The sequence below is a fragment of the Salmo salar genome, chromosome 06 (genome assembly GCF_965601325.2).
Source record: "Salmo salar chromosome 06, fSalSal1, whole genome shotgun sequence".
Classification (NCBI taxonomy): Eukaryota; Metazoa; Chordata; class Actinopteri; order Salmoniformes; family Salmonidae; genus Salmo; species Salmo salar.
Window position 1 is genome coordinate 11,206,345 of NC_138296.1, and position 19,171 is coordinate 11,225,515.

General features: G+C 41.6%; 1 protein-coding gene across 4 annotated transcripts in view; it reads right to left on the reverse strand.

Annotated features, from left to right (window-relative positions):
* The window catches only part of LOC106606278 (uncharacterized), a 38,876-nt gene extending 23,037 nt beyond the window's left edge, over window positions 1-15,839 (reverse strand). The window contains exons 1-6 of one of the 4 annotated variants that reach the window (XM_082976294.1): window positions 15,745-15,839; window positions 8,357-8,632; window positions 7,959-8,069; window positions 4,220-4,333; window positions 3,094-3,207; window positions 2,390-2,503 (exon numbers count right to left, since the gene is read on the reverse strand). In XM_082976294.1, coding sequence (XP_082832420.1) covers window positions 2,390-2,503; window positions 3,094-3,207; window positions 4,220-4,333; window positions 7,959-8,069; window positions 8,357-8,616 — 713 coding nt within the window. In that variant the 5' untranslated portion in view covers window positions 8,617-8,632; window positions 15,745-15,839. The remainder of the gene's footprint in view (window positions 1-2,389; window positions 2,504-3,093; window positions 3,208-4,219; window positions 4,334-7,958; window positions 8,070-8,356; window positions 8,633-15,744) is intronic. The other 3 variants (XM_045719716.2, XM_082976295.1, XM_082976296.1) reach the window with 3 other exon arrangements.
* Window positions 15,840-19,171: the final 3,332 nt, after the last annotated feature.

Below are 19,171 nucleotides of genomic sequence, written 5' to 3' on the forward strand. Positions count from 1 at the left end.
TTCCAATGGTTAACACACATGCCACTAATAAATAGAACCCTCCATTCAGGATGAAAGTGTACGTCTGGTCCAATACTTAGAGTACTTCCGTCGTAAGGTTAGCTCCTCCGTGGATAAGATAGCTATGAAATAGACATCTTCATACCTATCGCCACTACAATAGTGGAAGACACAGTGACTTGTAGTAAAACCACTACAGACTCCCTCGACACCAATTCTGACTGACCTCCAGGCATTGACCTGAAAATTACCTGACTACGTCAGACTCATTCTGAACAAGTTGTAATCTGCCTAAATTCTGCCTAAGTTAAGTTCTGCCCAAGTTGTAATCTGCCTACATCTGCCTAAGTTACTGCACAGATCTTCCAGTCTGGACGAGCAGACAACGGGTCCGGAATGGCGATCCCGAATCCGGACACCCACTGCCCATCCTTGTGGTGGACTGCTCCGCTTTCAGAGAGCCTACCAAGTTCAAACACCAGAGGGGGACTGCAGTGATGATCTACAAACAGGATATCACGTGGTCATTATTTTTATGTTGATTTGTAACTTGCAGTATAATCACAATATCCAAACCACCAGGGGGGGACTGTCATCGCTCTATCTCTCTCTCCCTCCATCCCCCTCTCTTACACCCAGGCTTCTACTATCGCAGGTCATAAATTCCTAGAGAAGTCTCTCTCCTCATGCCCAGGCAATATAGAGAGAGAGTTTCATAGAGAGAACAAAGGAACTTCTTCTACATCACAGAACGTGAGAACCGAACAGTACCTATGTTCTGGAGAATGTATACACGGTCAGTGAAGAATCCAGCTATGACCGGCCCATTTCATTTAATGTTTGTGAAACTCATGAGAGACAATACAGCCACATTACCATAACTCTGTTTATACAAGCGTCTCCGTTGTGGGGGTTGCATCTAATTGTTGTATAAAATGAAGAGTAAAGATGAAACTATTTGTGAAATGATGTGATATGATATAATGTGAGAGAATTTTAGTTCTGTTTAAAGTTTCACTAAGTCATTAACCCGCCCCAGGAGCACAGACATGACCTGGCGTCATGGGACAGACCTTTTCTATGTTCCGAATTAACCCCCCAACCTGCGTTTTCCCACTCCAGACCAGTACCTCATCACAGAGGGCTAAGGTTTGAGTAGAGACCATGCATTTCTCTTGCTGAATTCTTAACCATACCACTTGGTTAAACTCTTAAGACTATCGATACCGACAGAATAAGAGCAACTCTTCGATACTGATTTCTAGACTGCAGCTAGAAATGATGTACCACTGAGACGCGAGAACCGACAACCGCCGAAACATCTATCCTATGAGAACATTTCTGAATGGGACTCTGAAGTATCCATTCTAACCACGAAGCAGAGAGACGATCAGATGAACTTCCAACAGAAAGAAGGACGATTCCAACAGAGATCACGACGACACATTGAGCGTAAATATATATATTGATTGCAATTATTCCCAAATGAGTGAGCATTCATGTGCAGAGGATTAGCATTTCTAATGTTATAATTATCAACTGTGTAGTGACTCATTGGTGTAATTCCCGCCTTTCTCAGCCAACCCCCACTTCCCTTTTTGTCCACTGAAGCCGTAATATCGGTTTAGCCCACTAGGGCACATCCCCTATTATTTCCTCGTAACCATATGTACTGTTTGTTTACGCATTTCTGTGATTATTTAGTTCATTCATCAATAAATGATTTAAGACAATTGATGTATGGATGATTCATAGTAAAGACTGGGTTCGTGCAGATAACCAACAATTTATGACGTTTGGAATGAGACTAACATGAGGTAAAGAATAGTTCATTAATTAGAAGACTAATTGATCAGATATTTTAATATCTGAAAAGTTGTATTGGGAAAATTATAACTTTGTAATCTGAATATTTTCCTTGGTGCCCCGACTTCCCAGTTAAATACATTTACATGATTAGTTTAATCACGTGATAAAATAAAATAAACGTCTTCAATTTAATGATGCCAAAGACACGACATAGTCATAGCGGTAGAAGTAGCAGTAGTAGTAATAGTGGTAGTAGTAGTAGCAGTAGTAGTCATAGTAATAGTGGTAGTAGTAGCAGTAGTAGTCGTAGTAGTGGTAGTAGTAGCAGTACTAATAGTAGTAGTAGCGGTAACATTAGTAGTAGTCGTAGCAGTAGAAGTAGCAGTAGTGGTAGTAGTAGCAGTAGTCGTAGTAGTAGTAGTGGTAGTAGTAGCAGTAGTAGTCGTAGTAATAGTAGTGGTAGTAGTAGTAGTAGTAGTAGTAGTAGTAGTAGTAGTAGTCGTAGTAGTGGTAGTAGTAGCAGTACTAATAGTAGCAGTAGCGGTAGCAATAGTAATAGTAGTAGTTTTTTAGTTCTTACCCTGGATCAGTGGTACAATCTCCTGTTCTGAATGTGATTGGCTGCTCCATAGATGAGTCACTCTTCATGGACATACAGCTGGGTCCAGGTGAGTCTGGTCTCTTCTGCTGGACCCTGGCAAACATACAGTGATTTTTTTTCTCAGTTTAAAAACTAAGAGGAATCCACCTAGTAGTAGTAGTAGTAGTAGTAGTAGCAGCAGTAGTACTAGTAGTAGTAGCAGCAGTAGCAGTTGTAGTAGTAGTAGTAGTAGTAGTAGTAGCAGCAGTTGTAGTAGCGGTAAAAGTATTAGTAGAAGTAATAGTAGTGGTAGTGATAGCAGTAGTAGCAGCACTAGTAGTAGTAGTAGTAGCAGCAGTGGCAGTAGTATTAGCGGTAGTAGTAGTAGTATTAGTAGTAGTAATAGTAGTGGAAGTCATACTAGTAGTAGTAGTAGTAGCAGCATTAGTAGTAGCAGTAGTAGCAGTAGTAGTAGACATAGTAATAGTAGCAGTAGCAGCACTAGTAGTAGCAGTAGTAGAAGCAGCAGCAGTACTAATAGTAGTCGTAGCATTAGTAGTAGTCATAGCAGTAGAAGTAACAGTAGCAGTAGTGGTAGTAGTAGCAGTAGTAGTCGTAGCAGTAGCGGTAACAGTAGTAATAGTAGTAGTAGCAGTAGCAGTAGTAGTTGTATGTAAAACACTGCCACATTTTTCAGTTCTTACCCTGGATCAGTGGTACAATCTCCTTTTCTGAATGTGATTGGCTGCTCCATAGATGAGTCACTCTTCATGGATACACAGCTGGGTTCAGGTGAGTCTGGTCTCTTCTGCTGGACCCTGCCAAACGTACAGTGATTTTTTTTCTCCCAGATTAAAAACTAAGAGGAATCCACCTAGTAGTAGTAGTAGTAGTAGTAGTAGTAGTAGCACTAGTAGTAGCAGTAGTAGTAGCAGTAGCAGCAGTAGTACTAGTAGTAGTAGCAGCAGTAGCAGTTGTAGTAGTAGTAGTAGTAGTAGTAGTAGCAGTAGCAGCAGTAGTAGAAGCGGGAAAAGTATTAGTAGTAGTGGTAGTTATAGTCGTAGTAGCAGCACTAGTAGTAGTAGTAGTAGCAGTGGTATTAGTATTAGCAGTAGTAGTAGTAGTAGTAGTATTAGCAGTAGTAATAGTAGTGGTAGTGATAGTAGTAGTAGTAGCAGCATTAGAAGTAGCAGTAGTAGTAGACATAGTAACAGTAGCAGTACTTGTAGTAGCAGTAGTAGAAGCAGCAGCAGTACTAATAGTAGTCGTAGCATTAGTAGTAGTCATAGCAGTAGTAGCAGCAGTAGCAGTAGTGGTAGTAGTAGCAGTAGCAGTAGTTGTAGTAGTAGTAGTCGTAGTAGTAGTAGTGGTAGTAGTAGCAGTAGTAGTGGTAGTAGTAGCAGTAGCAGTAGCGGTAGCAGTAGCAATAGTAGTAGCAGTGGCATTAGTATTAGCAGTAGTAGTAGTAGTAGTATTAGCAGTAGTAATAGTAGTGGTAGTGATAGTAGTAGTAGTAGCAGCATTAGAAGTAGCAGTAGTAGTAGACATAGTAACAGTAGCAGTACTTGTAGTAGCAGTAGTAGAAGCAGCAGCAGTACTAATAGTAGTCGTAGCATTAGTAGTAGTCATAGCAGTAGTAGCAGCAGTAGCAGTAGTGGTAGTAGTAGCAGTAGCAGTAGTTGTAGTAGTAGTAGTCGTAGTAGTAGTAGTGGTAGTAGTAGCAGTAGCAGTAGTAGTGGTAGTAGTAGCAGTAGCAGTAGCGGTAGCAGTAGCAATAGTAGTAGCAGTAGTAGTAGTATGTAAAACACTGCCACATTTTTCAGTTCTTACCCTGGATCAGTGGTACAATCTCCTGTTCTGAATGTGATTGGCTGCTCCATAGATGAGTCACTCTTCATGGACATACAGCTGGGTCCAGGTGAGTCTTGTCTCTTCTGCTGGACCCTGGCAAACATACAGTGATTTTTTTTCTCAGTTTAAAAACTAAGAGGAATTCACCTAGTAGTAGTAGTAGTAGTAGTAGTAGTAGTAGCGGTGGTGGTAGTAGTAGCAGCAGTAATAGTATTAGTTGTAGTAATATTGCTGGAAATGAATTGCCAGATAATGTGTTAGGTTTGGCTTCTTAAGCCAATAGTGGCTAACCAGAGGTGGGATCATGTCAATCTAGCGTTGATGAGCTAGTAGCTTGCGCTGTCTGATACTTGTGAGATTTGTTAATTAATGAGTTTGCGTTGGAACACATGAAAATGGCAAGTACTTTCAGAATTGGTAGCTCATGATCAACCTGTTGGAGACCCCTGTGGTACAGGTAGTAATGGTAGTAATAGAAGTATCAGTTTTAGTTGTAGTATCAGTTGTAGTAGGAGTAGTATCAGTAGTAGTATCAGTAGGAGCAGCAGCGGTAGCAGTAGCAGTAGTAGTGGTAGTAGTAGTAATATTAGTAATAGAAGTATCAGTAGTAGTAGTAGTATCAGTAGTAGTAGTAGTATCAGTTTCAGTATCAGTAGTAGCAGCAGCGGTAGTAGTGGCAGTAGTAGTGGTAGCAGTAGTGATGGTGGTGGTAGTAGTAGTAGTAGAAGTGGCGGTATTTGTTAATTTTTTATTTAACGAGGCAAGTCAGTTAACCTGTTGGGGGTAGAGGGCAGTATTTACACGGCCGGATAAAAAACGTACCCGATTTAATCTGGTTATTACTACTGCCCAGAAACTAGAATATGCATATAATTATTGGCTTTGGATAGAAAACACCCTAAAGTTTCTAAAACTGTTTGAATGGTGTCTGTGAGTATAACAGAACTCATATGGCAGGCAAAAACCTGAGAAGATTCCTGACAGGAAGTGCCCTCTCTGACCATTCCTTGAGCTTCTTGTCTCTGTTTATTGAAGAGTGAGGATCTTTGCTGTAACGTGACACTTCTGACGACTCCCATAGGCTCTCAGAAGGCGGGAAAAAGCTGAATGATGTAATTCCAGCACCAGGCTGAAACACATTAGCGCTTTTGGCAAGTGCTCTATCAGAGGACAATGGGCGGAGGCGCGTGCACAAGGGGATCCCATGCTTTTATTTTCTTTCGTCTTTGAACCTTAACACAGATTCCCGGTCGGAATATTATCGCTTTTTTACGAGAAAAATGGCATAAAAATTGATTTTAAACAGTGGTTGACATGCTTCGAAGTACGGTAATGGAATATTTAGAATTTTTTTGTCACGAAATGCGTCGTGCTTGTCACCCTTCTTTACCATTCGGATAGTGTCTTGAACGCACGAACAAAACAGAGGATATTTGAACATAACTATGGATTATTTTGAACCAAACCAACATTTGTTATTGAAGTAGAAGTCCTGGGAGTGCATTCTGACGAAGACAGCAAAGGTAATAACATTTTTCTTATAGTAAATCTGACTTTGGTCTGGGCTAAACTTGGTGAGTGTCTAAATAGCTAGCCCTGTGATGCCGGGCTATCAACTCAGAATATTGCAAAATGTGCTTTCACCGAAAAGCTATTTTAAAATCGGACATAGCGAGTGCATAGAGGAGTTCTGTATCTATAATTCTTCAAATAATTGTTGTGTTTTTTGTGAACGTTTATCGTGAGTAATTTAGTAAATTCACCGGAAGTTTGCGGGGGGTATGCTAGTTCTGAATGTCACATGCTAATGTAAAAAGCTGGTTTTTTATATAAATATGAACTTGATTGAACAAAACATGCATGTATTATATAACATAATGTCCTAGGGTTGTCATCTGATGAAGATCATCAAAGGGTAGTGCTGCATTTAGCTGTGGTTTGGGTTTATGTGACATTATATGCTAGCTTGAAAAATGGGTGTCTGATTATTTCTGGCTGGGTACTCTGCTGACCTAATCTAATGTTTTGCTTTCGTTGTAAAGCCTTTTTGAAATCGGACAGTGTGGTTAGATTAACGAGAGTCTTGTCTTTAAAATGGTGTAAAATAGTCATATGTTTGAGAAATTGAAGTAATAGCATTTCTAAGGTATTTGAATAACGCGCCACGGGATTCAACTGGCTGTTGAGTAGGTGGGACGATTTCGTCCCGCCGACCCTAGAGAGGTTAAAAACCTCTTCCGACGACAATCCCGTGAGTGGGACCGAGTTAGTGAAAAATCAGAGCGCCATACTCAAAACCACAAATCTAATCATTTCTATTTCTCAAACATAGGACTATTTTACATCATTTTATAGATACACTTCTCCTGAATCAAACCACGTTGTCCGATTTCAAAAAGGCTTTACAGCGAAAGCAAAACATTAGATTATGTTAGGAGAGTACATCGACAAAAGTAACCACACAGCCATTTTCAAAGCAACTACATGCATCACAAATACCCAAAACACAGCTAAATGAAGCACTAACCTTTGACAATCTTCATCAGATGACACTCCTAGGACATCATGTTACACAATACATGCTTTTTCTGTTCGATAAAAGTTCATATTTATATATAAAAACAGCATTTTACATTGGCGCATGACGTTCAGAAAATATTTTCCCTCGGTGATTCAGCACTACAATTTACAAAATTACTCGTCATAAACGTTTATAAAATATTAAACTGTCATTCAAAGAGTTATAGATGAACATCTCCTTTATGCAACCGCATTGACAGATTTCAAAATAACTTTACTGGGAAGGCACACTTTGCAATAATCTGAGTACTGAGCTCAGAAAAATACACTACGCAATACAGATAGCCGCCATCTTGGAGTCATCTAAATGCATAAATAGCATTATAAATATTCACTTACCTTTAATAATCTTCATCAGAAGGCACTTCTAGGAATCCCAGGTCCACAACAAATGTTGTTTTGTTCGATAAAATCCATAATTTATGTCCAAATAGGTCCTTGTTGTTCGCTCGTTCAATTCAGCTACTCCAAATGTAGGAAGAGCGTGGAAAATCTCAGGACGAAAAGTCAAAAAAATATCTATTTACGTTCGTTCAAACATGTCAAACGTTCTAAAGCATCAATCTTTAGGGCCTTTAGAACATGAAGATTCAGTAATATTTCAACCGGACGAAACCAATGTCTTGAAAAACGTTTTGGAACGGAGCTACCTCTCGCGTGAATGCGCGCCAATGAACAGATATCCTTCCCTGGGTGACCAACTTCCCGGCCTTCTCATTAGGTCTCTGTTCATCGTAGACGCCTCAAACAACTTTATAAAGACTGTCGACATCTAGTGGAAGCCTTAGGAAGTGCACAATGATTACCACGCCACTGTGTGTTCAATAGGCAATGACTTGAATAGAGCCCACGCATCCAGATTTCCACTTCCTGGTAGGATTTCTCTCAGGTTTTTGCTTGCCATATGAGTTCTGTTATACTCACAGACATCATTCAAATGGTTTTAGAAACTTCAGAGTGTTTTCTATCCAAATCAACTAATAATATGCATATCCTAGCTTCTGAGTTTGAGTAGGAGGCAGTTTAATATGGACACATATTTTTTTCGAAATTGACAATACTGCCCCCTATCCCTAAAGGACAAGAAGAGGTTTTAAGAACAAATTCTTTATATGTAATAAAAACATTTCTTATTTACAATGACGGCCTACACTGGCCAAACCCGGACGACGCTGGGCCAATTGTGCGCCACCCCATGGGACTCCCAATCACGGCCAGTTGTGATACAGCCTGGTAGTGTTGGAGACCGCTGAGGTACAGGTAGTAATAGCATTAATAGTATCATCAGTAGTAGTTGTATCAATCACATTTATTTATAAAGCCCTTTTTACATTGGCAGATATTGAGACACGTGCCACGCAATAATATGGTGTTAGCAATAGGAGAGTTGAAAGGTTGATTATGATAATTCAGAAAGTTTAATGATGTTTGTAGTCATATAGTATTAAGCATTTAGTCTCATTTACTCTGAGCTCAGCTGGGGAACTTAATTCTTAAATATATATTTGTTTGTCATTTTAAATATTATCATCTTACCTCTTAGCTTTGGTGTCATGTTCCCCAGAGAGTCTGCTTTTAGAGGCAGGGCCCCCCTCTTCTCTCTCCCCAGAGAGACTTCTTTTAGAGACAGGGCCCCCCTCTCTCTCCCCAGAGAGACTCCTTTTGGAGGCAGGGCTCCCTTCCTCTCTCTCCCCAGAGAGACTCCTTTTAGAGGCAAGGCCCCCTTCCTCTCTCTCCCCAGAGAGACTCCTTTTAGAGGCAGGGCCCCCTTCCTCTCTCTCCCCAGAGAGACTCATTTTAGAGAACTGAGCCCTAAACAAAGATACAACATGTTGGTTGTGGTTAACACAGTGACAAGATAGTATTGAATATCAATTGTTCTCTATTATTCATAACATCTATTAGAAATAAAACATTTACCAACAGATACTGTATAATATTTGACTAAAACAATAATTTCAAACCTTGTATACAATCATATTTTCTTTAGAATTTTATACCATCAGCTCGGTCACCATGATAAAGGACCATATCACAAGCCTGTGACTACTGAATGTCCAACAACTTATCATCCTCACATGGGCATCCTAGGTGGCATATTTAAAATGTGAATTTAACAAATATTTAACTAGGCAAGTCAGTTAAAAACAAATTCTTATTTACAATGACAGCCTACCCCAGCCAAACTCGGATGACGCTGGGCCAATTGTGCACCGCCCTATTGGACTCCCAATCACAGCCGGATGTGATGCAGCCTGGGTTTAAACCAGAGACTGCAGTGACGTCTCTTGCAGTGCCTTAGACCGCTGCACCACTCGGGAGCCCACTCGGGAGCCCATACAATGTGGAGGCCGTAAAAATAGGGCTGCTATTCGGCAAAACATTTCAGGGGGTTACCAATTGTTTCCGAAAAACCTATTACTGAAGGCACATCTATAATCCGTGACTCATTCTTTGTCCGGATTGTTTTTGTGGATATCTGTATAGAAACCGTCTGAACCTAACTTTTCTCCAAACTGGCACCTATAACTGGGCTGTGGTAGGTTAAGGAGAAACGCGTTTTGGGCGCTGTCTACCCCAGCAACCTAGTCACCACACAGCTGAGTTGTGGCTCCGCATTGTAGTCACCTATACACGGCATCCTATATAGAGCTAACGACCACTCACATTTAAACTCAGCAAAAAAAGAAACGTCCCTTTTTCAGGACCCTGTCTTTCAAAGATAATTCGTAAAAATCCAAACAACTTCACAGATCTTCATTGTAAAGAGTTTAAACACTGTTTCCCATGCTTGTTCAATGAACCATAAACAATTAAGTAACCTTCTTAGGGCTAGGGAGCAGTATCCTGAATTTTCGCCTGTCTGACGTGCCCAAAGTAAACTGCCTGTTACTCAGGTCCAGAAGCTAGGTTAGGCATGTAATTGGTAACATTGGATAGAAAACACTCTTGAGGTTTCTAAAACTGTTAAAATAATGTCTGTGAGTATAACAGAACTGATATGGCAGGCAAAAACCTGAGGAAAATCCATCCGGAATTTTCTTTTTTTGGAGGTTACAGGCCTTTTCAATGCAAGCCTATGGGCTATACAAAAAAAAAAATAGCTCCATGATTTCAGTACCCATGGCTTCCACAAGATGTCAACAGTCTTTATACAAGGTTTCAAGCTTGTTTCTTGAAAGACAAACAAGTAAATGTAGTTTATCCAAGGTGAGCCTCATTAGGAAAGTAGTCTTTTGGCACACTTGAATGAGGGCCGCTCTTCGTTATTTATCTTCCCTATTGAACATCCTAGTCTCCGTATTAAATATTATAGTTTATTTAGATATTAGAGTACCTGAGGATTAATTAGAAACGTTGTTTGACTTGTTTGGACGAACTTTACCGGTAACTTTTTGGATTCCTTTGTATGCATGTTGAACGAGTGGATTACTGAAATCAACGGCGCCAACTAAACTTACTTTTTGGGATATAAGGAAGGACTTTATCGAACAAAACGACCATTCATTGTGTGGCTGGGATCCTTGGGATGGCAAACAGAGGAAGATCTTCAAAGGTAAGTGATTTATTTTATCGCTATTTGTGATTTTGTGACACCTGTGCTGGTTTGAAAAATATGTTGATATGGGGCGCTGTCCTCAGATAATCGAATGCTAGCAGTCCGCTAGCGGTCCGCGAGCCCTAAAAGGTTTTTAATTCATTTTAATGAACATGCACCTGTGGAACGGTCGCTAAGACGCTAACAACTTACAGACGGTAGGCAATTAAGATCACAGTTATGAAAACTTCGGACACTATAGAGGCCTTTCTACTGACTGAAAAACACCAAAATAAAGATGCCCAGGGTCCCTGCTCATCTGCGTGAATTTGCCTTAGGCATCCTGCAAGGAGGTATGAGGACTGCAGATGTGGCCAGGGCCATAAATTGCAATGTCCGTACTGTGAGACACCTAAGACAGCACTACAGGGAGACAGGATGGACAGCTGATCGTTCTCGCAGTGGCAGACCACGTGTAACAACAACTGCACAGGATTGGTACATCCGAACATCACACCTGCGGGACAGGCACAGGATGGCAACAACAACTGCCTGAGTTACACAAGGAACGCACAATCCCTCCATCGGTGCTCAGACTGTTCACAATAGGCTGAGAGAGGCTGGACTGAGGGCTTGTAGGCCTGTTGTTAGGTAGGTCCTCACCAGACATCACTGGCAACAACGTCGCCTATGGGCACAAACCCACCGTCACTGAACCAGACAGGACTGGCAAAAAGTGCTCTTCACTGACGAGTTGCGGTTTTGTCTCACCAGGGGTGATGGTTGGATTCGCGTTTATCGTCGAAGGAATGAGCGTTACACCGAGGCCTGTACTCTAGAGCGGGATCGATTTGGAGGTGGAGGGTCCGTCACGGTCTGGGGCAGTGTGTCACAGCATCATCGGACTGAGCTTGTTGTCATTGCAGGAAATCTCAACGCTGTGCGTTACAGGGAAGACATCCTCCTCCCTCATGTGGTACCCTTCCTGCAGGCTCATCCTGACATGACCCTCCAGCATGACAATGCCACCAGCCATACTGCTCGTTCTGTGCGTGATTTCCTGCAAGACAGGAATGTCAGTGTTCTGCCATGGCCAGCAAAGTGCTCGGATCTCAATCCCATTGAGCATGTCTGGGACCTGTTGGATTGGAGGATGAGGGTTAGGGCCATTCCCCCCAGAAATGTCTGGGAACTTGCAGGTGCCTTGGTGGAAGAGTGGGGTAACATCTCACAGCAAGAACTGGCAAATATGGTGCAGTCCATGAGGAGGAGATGCACTGCAGTAATTAATGCAGATACTGACTGTTACTTTTGATTTGCCCCCCGCCCTTTGTTCAGGGACACATTATTCAATTTCTGTTAGTCACATGTCTGTGGAACTTGTCCAGTTGTTGTCTCAGTTGTTGAATCTTGTTATGTTCATACAAATATTTACACATGTTAAGTTTGCTGGAAATAGATGCAGTTGACAGTGAGAGGAAATTTCTTTTTTTGCTGAGTTTATAATAGCACGTCTTGGGCGCTGCCTATCCCAGCAACCTGGTTGCCACACAGCCGAGTTGTGGCTCCGATTTGAAGTCACCTATACGAGGCGTCCTATATAGAGCTAACGACGACTCACATTTATAATAGTTTGTCTTGGGTGATGTCTACCACAGCAACCTGTTTGCCACACAGCCGCGGTCGTTCCACGAAACGAGTCCGTTTTGATGTACCAATTTTTTGGTCACAATTCGATAAAAAAATAACCATTCACAACATGTCCGATGTGGTCCCTTCCCCCCCTTTCCGTAATATTCGCATAATGTCACAAAAATGTATATAAGTAGCAGCGAACAGGGCTGCCAACTTTTGAAGACAGCTTGGTGTAAGATTTTCTATGTGAATTTCATTGCCCACTGGCAAAACCCCTAGAAGGGTCAATGTAATAGTCGGATGGCAATTTTATTAATTGTTCAGCAGTCTATGGCTTGGGGGTAGAAGCTGTTAAGTAGCCTTTTGGTCCTAGACTTGGTACTCCGGTACCTCTTGCCGTGCGGTAGCAGAAAAAACAGTCGATGACTTGAGTGACTGGAGTCTCTGACAATATTATGGGCTTTCCTCTGACACCGCCAATTATATAGGTCCTGGAATGCAGGAAGTTTGGCCCCAGTGATGTACTGGGCCGTACATACTACCCTCTGTAGCGCCTTACGGTCAGATGCCAAGCAGTTGCCATACCAGGCGGTAATGCAACCGGTCAGGATATTTTCGATGGTGCAGCTGTAGAACTTTTTGAGGATCTGGAGACCAATGCCAAATCTTTTCAGTCTCCTGAGGGGAAAAAAGTTTTGTCATGCCCTCTTCACAACTGTCTTGGTGTGTTTGGACCATGATAGATCGTTGGCGATGTGGACACCAAGGATCTTGAAACTCTCGACCCGCTCCACTACAGCCCCGTTGATGTTAATGGGGGCCTGTTCGGCCCGCCTTTTCCTGTAGTCCACGTTGAGCTCCTTTGTCTTGCTCACATTGGGGGAGAGGTTGTTGTCCTGGCACCACACTGCCAGTTCTCTGACCTCCTCCCTATAGGTTTTCTCATCATTGTCAGTGATCAGGCTTCCCGCTGTTGTGTCATCAGCAAACTTAAGGATGGTGTTGGAGCTTTGTTTGGCCGCGCAGTCGTGGGTGAACAGGGAGTACAAGAGGGGACTAAGTACACACCCCTGACGGGCCCCAGTGTTGAGGACCTGCATGTCAGATGTGTTGTTACCTACCCTTACCACCTGGGGACAGCCCGTCAGGAAGTCCAGGATTCAGTTGCAGAGGGAGGTGTTTAGTCCCAGGGTCCTTAGCTTAGTGATGAGCTTTGTGGGCACTATGGTGTTGAACGGTGAGCTGTAGTCAATGAACAGCATTCTCACGTAGGTGTTCCTTTTGTCCAGGTGGGAAAGGGCAGTGTGGAGTGCGATTGAGATTGTGTCATCTGTGGATCTGTTGAGGCGTTATGCGAATTTGAGTGGGTCTAGGGTATCCGGGAGGATGCTGTTGATGTGAGCCATGACCAGCCGTTAAAAGCACTTCATGGCTACCGACGTGAGTGCTACGGGTGGTAATCATTTAGGCAGGTTACCTTTGCTTCCTTGGGCACAGGGACTATGGTCGTCTGCTTGAAACATGTAGGTATTACAGACTCAGTCAGGGAGAGGTTGAAAATGTCAGCGAAGACACTTGCCAGTTGGTCCGTGCATGCTTTGAGTACAGGTCCTGGTAGTCCATCTGGCCTGTGGCTTTGTGAATGTTGACCTTTAAATGTCTTGCTCACATCAGATACCAAGAGCATTATCAAACAGTCATCCAGAACAGCAGGTGCTCTCGTGCATGCTTCAGTGTTGCTTGCCTCGAAGCGAGCATAAAAGGCATTTAGCTCATCCGGTAGGCTTGCGTCACTGGGCAGCTCGCGTCCGTGTTTCCCTTTGTAGTCCGTAATAGTTTTCAAGCCCTGCCACATCTGACGAGTGTCGGAGCAGGTGTAGTAGGATTCAATCTTAATCCTGTTTTGACGCTTTGCTTGTTTGATGGTTCGTATGAGGTATAGCGGGATTTCTTATAGGCGTCCGGATTAGTGTCCCGCTCCTTGAAAGTGGCAGCTCTAGCCTTTAGCTCGATGCGGATGTTGCCTGTAATCCATGGCTTCTGGTTGGGATATATACTGTACGTACGGTCACTGTGGGGACGACGTCGTCGATGCACTTATTGATGAAGCCGTTGACTGAGGTGGTATACTCCTCAATGCCAGTGGATGAATCCCAGAACATATTCCAGTCTGTGCTAGCAAAACAGTCCTGTAGCGTAGCATCCGCGTCATCTGACCACTTCCGTATTGTGCGAGTCACTGTTACTTCCTCCTTTAGTTTTTTCTTGTAAGCAGGAATCAGGAGGATAGAATTATGGTCAGATTTGCCAATTGGAGGGCGGGGGAGAGCTTTGCATGCATCTCTGTGTGTGGAGTAAAGGTGGTCTAGAGTTTTTTCTCTCTGGTTGCACATGTGACATGCTGGTAAAAATTTGGTAAAACTGATTTAAGTTTGCCTGCATTAAAGTTCCCGGCCACCACGAGCGCCGCTTCTGGGTGAGCATTTACTTGTTTGCTTCTGGCCTTATAGAGTAGGTTGAGTGCGGTCTTGGTGCCAGCTTCGGTCTGTGGTGGTAAATAGACAGCTACAAATAATATAGATGAGAACTCTCTTGGTAGATAGTGTGGTCTACAGCTTATCTTAAGGTACTCTACCTCAGGAGAGCAATACCTTGAGACTTCTTTAATATTAGACATCGCGCATCAGCTGTTATTGACAAAAATACACACACCCCCCACCCCTCGTCTTACCAGACGTAGCTTCTCTGTTCTGCCGGTGCATTGAAAATCCCTCCAGCTAAATATTATCATACCACTACAACAAGGTTCTACACATGCCAGAGAGTGTTACCACTAAACCAAGGTTCTACACAGGAAATTGTAATATTAATGGTTGGCGGCAGTGGGTAATCAAATCATAGTTTGCAGTCTGCTGGTCCATAGACTGCTTTCAAGGTAAATACATAAACATTTTATATTTTGTAATTAGTGTGAACTATATATTGCAACTCAATAAAACGTGAAACTGGTTCCGGCTGCTCACTTGATGTGCGCCTGCTGCTGAGGAGAAAGAGAGGGAGTGAACGGAGCCCTGGCCTATGTGAGTGCGAAGCTAGAGGACTTTGTTATTTAAATAAAACAAAAGTTAGAGGAGAAGACATGTACCCTGCACAAATACTTTATGTTCAGTTTCAACTGTCGTCACGGCGTCACTCCTTTATATAACAGTAACCAGAGGGTGGAGCTAACAGTCAGTCGCATGCAGTAAATAGTGACATTGTTTCGAATCTTACTTCAGTTTATTTTATTATTTGTAGTCCTTCTTCAATACATAATTGTAGCTAAATGTATAATTTACTCGAGAACAGATTTAGTTGTGTTTTTTCATAAGAAAATGTGAATTACTCTAGGCATATAATTGTAAACAGGCCTACAAACCAAAACATTTTAATTTGAGAATGTTCATTTATATGCCTCAAATATTAAACTCTTAAAATATTTTATTATTAGTTGAATCAGGTGTGCAAGTGCTGGACAATAACCAAAATATTAAGAACCCCTGGGATAAACATAAAACCCTATAATTTAAGAGCTCCACCATCTTTAGCAGACTTTTGACTGATAACACGTAGGACTAAATGATTAGTTTCCACATTGAAAACTGCTGTTTGTCAGCAACTAAGCCCAAGGATCAGTTCTACTAACTAGTAATATCTCATTCCAGATATTCATTCTCTTACTCTGTCCTTTAGATTGTTCAGAAATACTTACTTTATTTTCTACTCTCCAAATAGTGGTTTCTGCTCTGTCGTCTCAAAATGGATCCTGTACAAAACAACAAATGTACTTTCAGTTTCATCTCAGCCGTCTCCACACCCTCATCAATGTGTTTATTAGTATATTCCACTAGATGGCAGTAAACACCTGCTATAGACTAGACTTTACAACAGTGACAACGTTCACAGTCGCACATATTAGTAGCTCATATTCCGCTTAAGGTGTTATTCGGGATAAACTGTTTACTTGCACCTTTGATATCCCGCTCACGAGTATCCCTGTGTCCACGAATAAACCGAATATTCCTCATTTAAGCTAATTTGGGTTAATTGGAATAGTAACTAAAATAGGGATACTGACTGTAGGCCTGTAACCTCTCAGCTGTAGCGTGGTATTAACTCCTGCAGAATTAAGCATGATACAACAAATGCACGTGTTGTCTTGGGAACAGGAGTGGAGAAATATGGTTTATTTTGGTAATGGGCATGTAATGTGTTATCTTTGATTATGTTATTCAAGCAGACAGTATTTCAACTACATAAAATATGCACCCAAGATTAAACGTATTTAATGGTTTCTCAGCTTTTCATTTCCTTAAAACCGGTCAAACTGATGACATTTGGACATTTTACACAGGACCAATCTTTCAGCTGTTTTGGAGTTAATGCGTCCCTAAACAAAACAGACAACTTTACCTGTGTTAACTAGATTACTAATGCATTCATTCTATCGATGTAAAACATTATTCAGCGGAGCACTACTTTATTAAGTCTTCTGGGGCAACAAGACAGAAGAGAAGCTGCATGTATCTAACTATAGTTGACAAACAAATGGGCTACCAAATGTGGGAAATTATAATATGGCCTACCAAATGTGGGAAATTATAATATGTCCTACCAAATGTCAGAAATTATAATATGGCCTACCAAATGTGGGAAATTATAATATGGCCTACCAAATGTGGGAAATTATAATATGGGCTACCAAATGTGGGAAATTATAATATGGCCTACCAAATGTGGGAAATTATAATATGGCCTACCAAATGTGGGAAATTATAATATGGCCTACCAAATGTGGGAAATTATAATATGGGCTACCAAATGTGGGAAATTATAATATGGCCTACCAAATGTGGGAAATTATAATTTGACCGAAATTCTAAGCAGAAACATCTAAATTAGGGGTAAATGTAGTCTAAGCCAGCAGGCAATAAGGTCCAGAACAGTGTATCAGCAAAATACAAAATATATGGAATTATGGTGGATCAAACTGCACAGGTAGAATACTTTTTGAAGTGATTGGTTTGACAATCAGATGAAAACATCATCACACAACACCTATGAGAAGTGAAACTGAGCCTGCGTGAAAAACAACAGTAAACAGGATAAGGTGTTGACATGCCACAGTATCCCGTCTAAGATCAGCATATCCCAGGCATCTTATCCGGGGTTCTCATAACCAGTATACAAGCTTTTTCGGGTTATTGTAAACGGGATATGATGTTTATATGCATCAACTCAAAAACAGAATACTTGAGTATTGTGAATAACAGCGGGATATTGGTGTGCATGTAAACGTGGTCAGTATGTGTTTGGTTTCTGGGCCTGGTGACTCATGATCCCTTATTCATAAAGGCAGAGTCTCAGAGGAGGAGTGCTGATCTAGGATCAGGTCACCCTCTCCATGTAATCTGATTCATTATGATCTAAAAGGCTTAACTGATCCTAGATCAGCACTCCTACTCTTTATGAATACTGTCACAGGTGACTCCTCCAGGTGAGGAAGAGTTGTGCCTTACCGTTTTGAACTGGAGTAATACAGGAAGGAAGGAAAGTCGAGGACCAGACCGTGACTGCTGGTGCACCTGTCTACTTCTGTCAACAGAGTTAGAATGTCTGGCTGATTCCCTTAATGGAGGTCGAGCATCAGATCTACGATGCAGAAGAACAGGACTTATGTGGATGTTCTGGCTTTCATCAACCATGGGATTCTGGAGACGTTTTTCAGAATGGCAAGGATCAACTGGAAGTGACGCGCCACACCTGAAGGCCTTAGGTATTTGGTTGGATGACAAGTTGTCCTTTAAAGTTCATGTGGATAATCTTGTTACAAAGCTTAAATTGAAATTGGGTTTTATATTTTCGTAATAAGGCTTGCTTCCCGATTATGGCTAGAAAGAAGATTGTTCAGGCCACTTTTCTCTCTGTAATTGATTATGTTGACTTGTTGTATATGCATGTAGCCTCCTCTGTCTTACAGAGACAGGACTCTGTTTATCATGCATCCTTGTGCTTTATTACAAATGCCAAGTCACTCACCCACCATTGCACCTTGTACCAAATGATAGGTTGGACCTCACTTTATGCACAGAAAGATACATTTGTATGTGTTCATCTACAAATCCCTTTTGGTTAAAGCCCCTCTTTACCTCTGTAGTCGTGTCTCCTTCACCACCAACAGTTACCATACCGGTCTGCTAGGTGGTTGATACTTAAAGTCCCCAGGACATTCACAGTATTAGGCAAGACTGCCTTCTCTTCTTGTGCACCAGAGGCATGGAATATTATACAATCCATGCTTCATCTAGATATGTTAATGCCACTGAATTCATTTAAAATATTGATGGGAGACTGTTACGGAGGAGTGTACATGCTTTTTTAGGCTGGATCATGTTGTTGTATTGTTGTATGTTTTAATTATGTCATGTATTGATTGTTCCTGCCTTCTTGCCCAGGTCTCCCTTGAAAAAGAGACTATGGGTCTCAATGGTCTTTCCCTGGTTAAATAAAGATTAAATACATTCTAAAAAATGGGGTGCACACTTCACAATATGGTCTAAATAATCAATATTGTATATTACAAAACAGTGTCAGAAGTATAAAGTCAATAGTGGTAGTGAACTAAATGTTGCTTGTAATTACCAGTCTATCTTTTACACCACTAGTATCCTGATTAGCATGTAAACCCACACACTAAAGAGGAACACAAACAGCCTCACACTTGACCTCTCATCCCCTTTCAACAATGAGCTGGCCATACAGTCTTCAAGTCTGCAAAACCAAGAGAGCTGTCAATAGTTTTGTGCCATCATCAATATGGCTTCTAAATGAATAGGCCTCATGATCCCTGAGACTAATGTTATATTTTATGTTGTAAAGACCTCATGACCCCTGAGACTAATGTTATATTTTATGTTGTAAAGGCCTCATGACCCCTGAGACTAATGTTATATTTTATGTTGTAAAGGCCTCATGATCCCTGAGACTAATGTTATATTTTATGTTGTAAAGGCCTCATGATCCCTGAGACTAATGTTATATTTTATGTTGTAAAGGCCTCATGACCCCTGAGACTAATGTTATATTTTATGTTGTAAAGGCCTCATGACCCCTGAGACTAATGTTATATTTTATGTTGT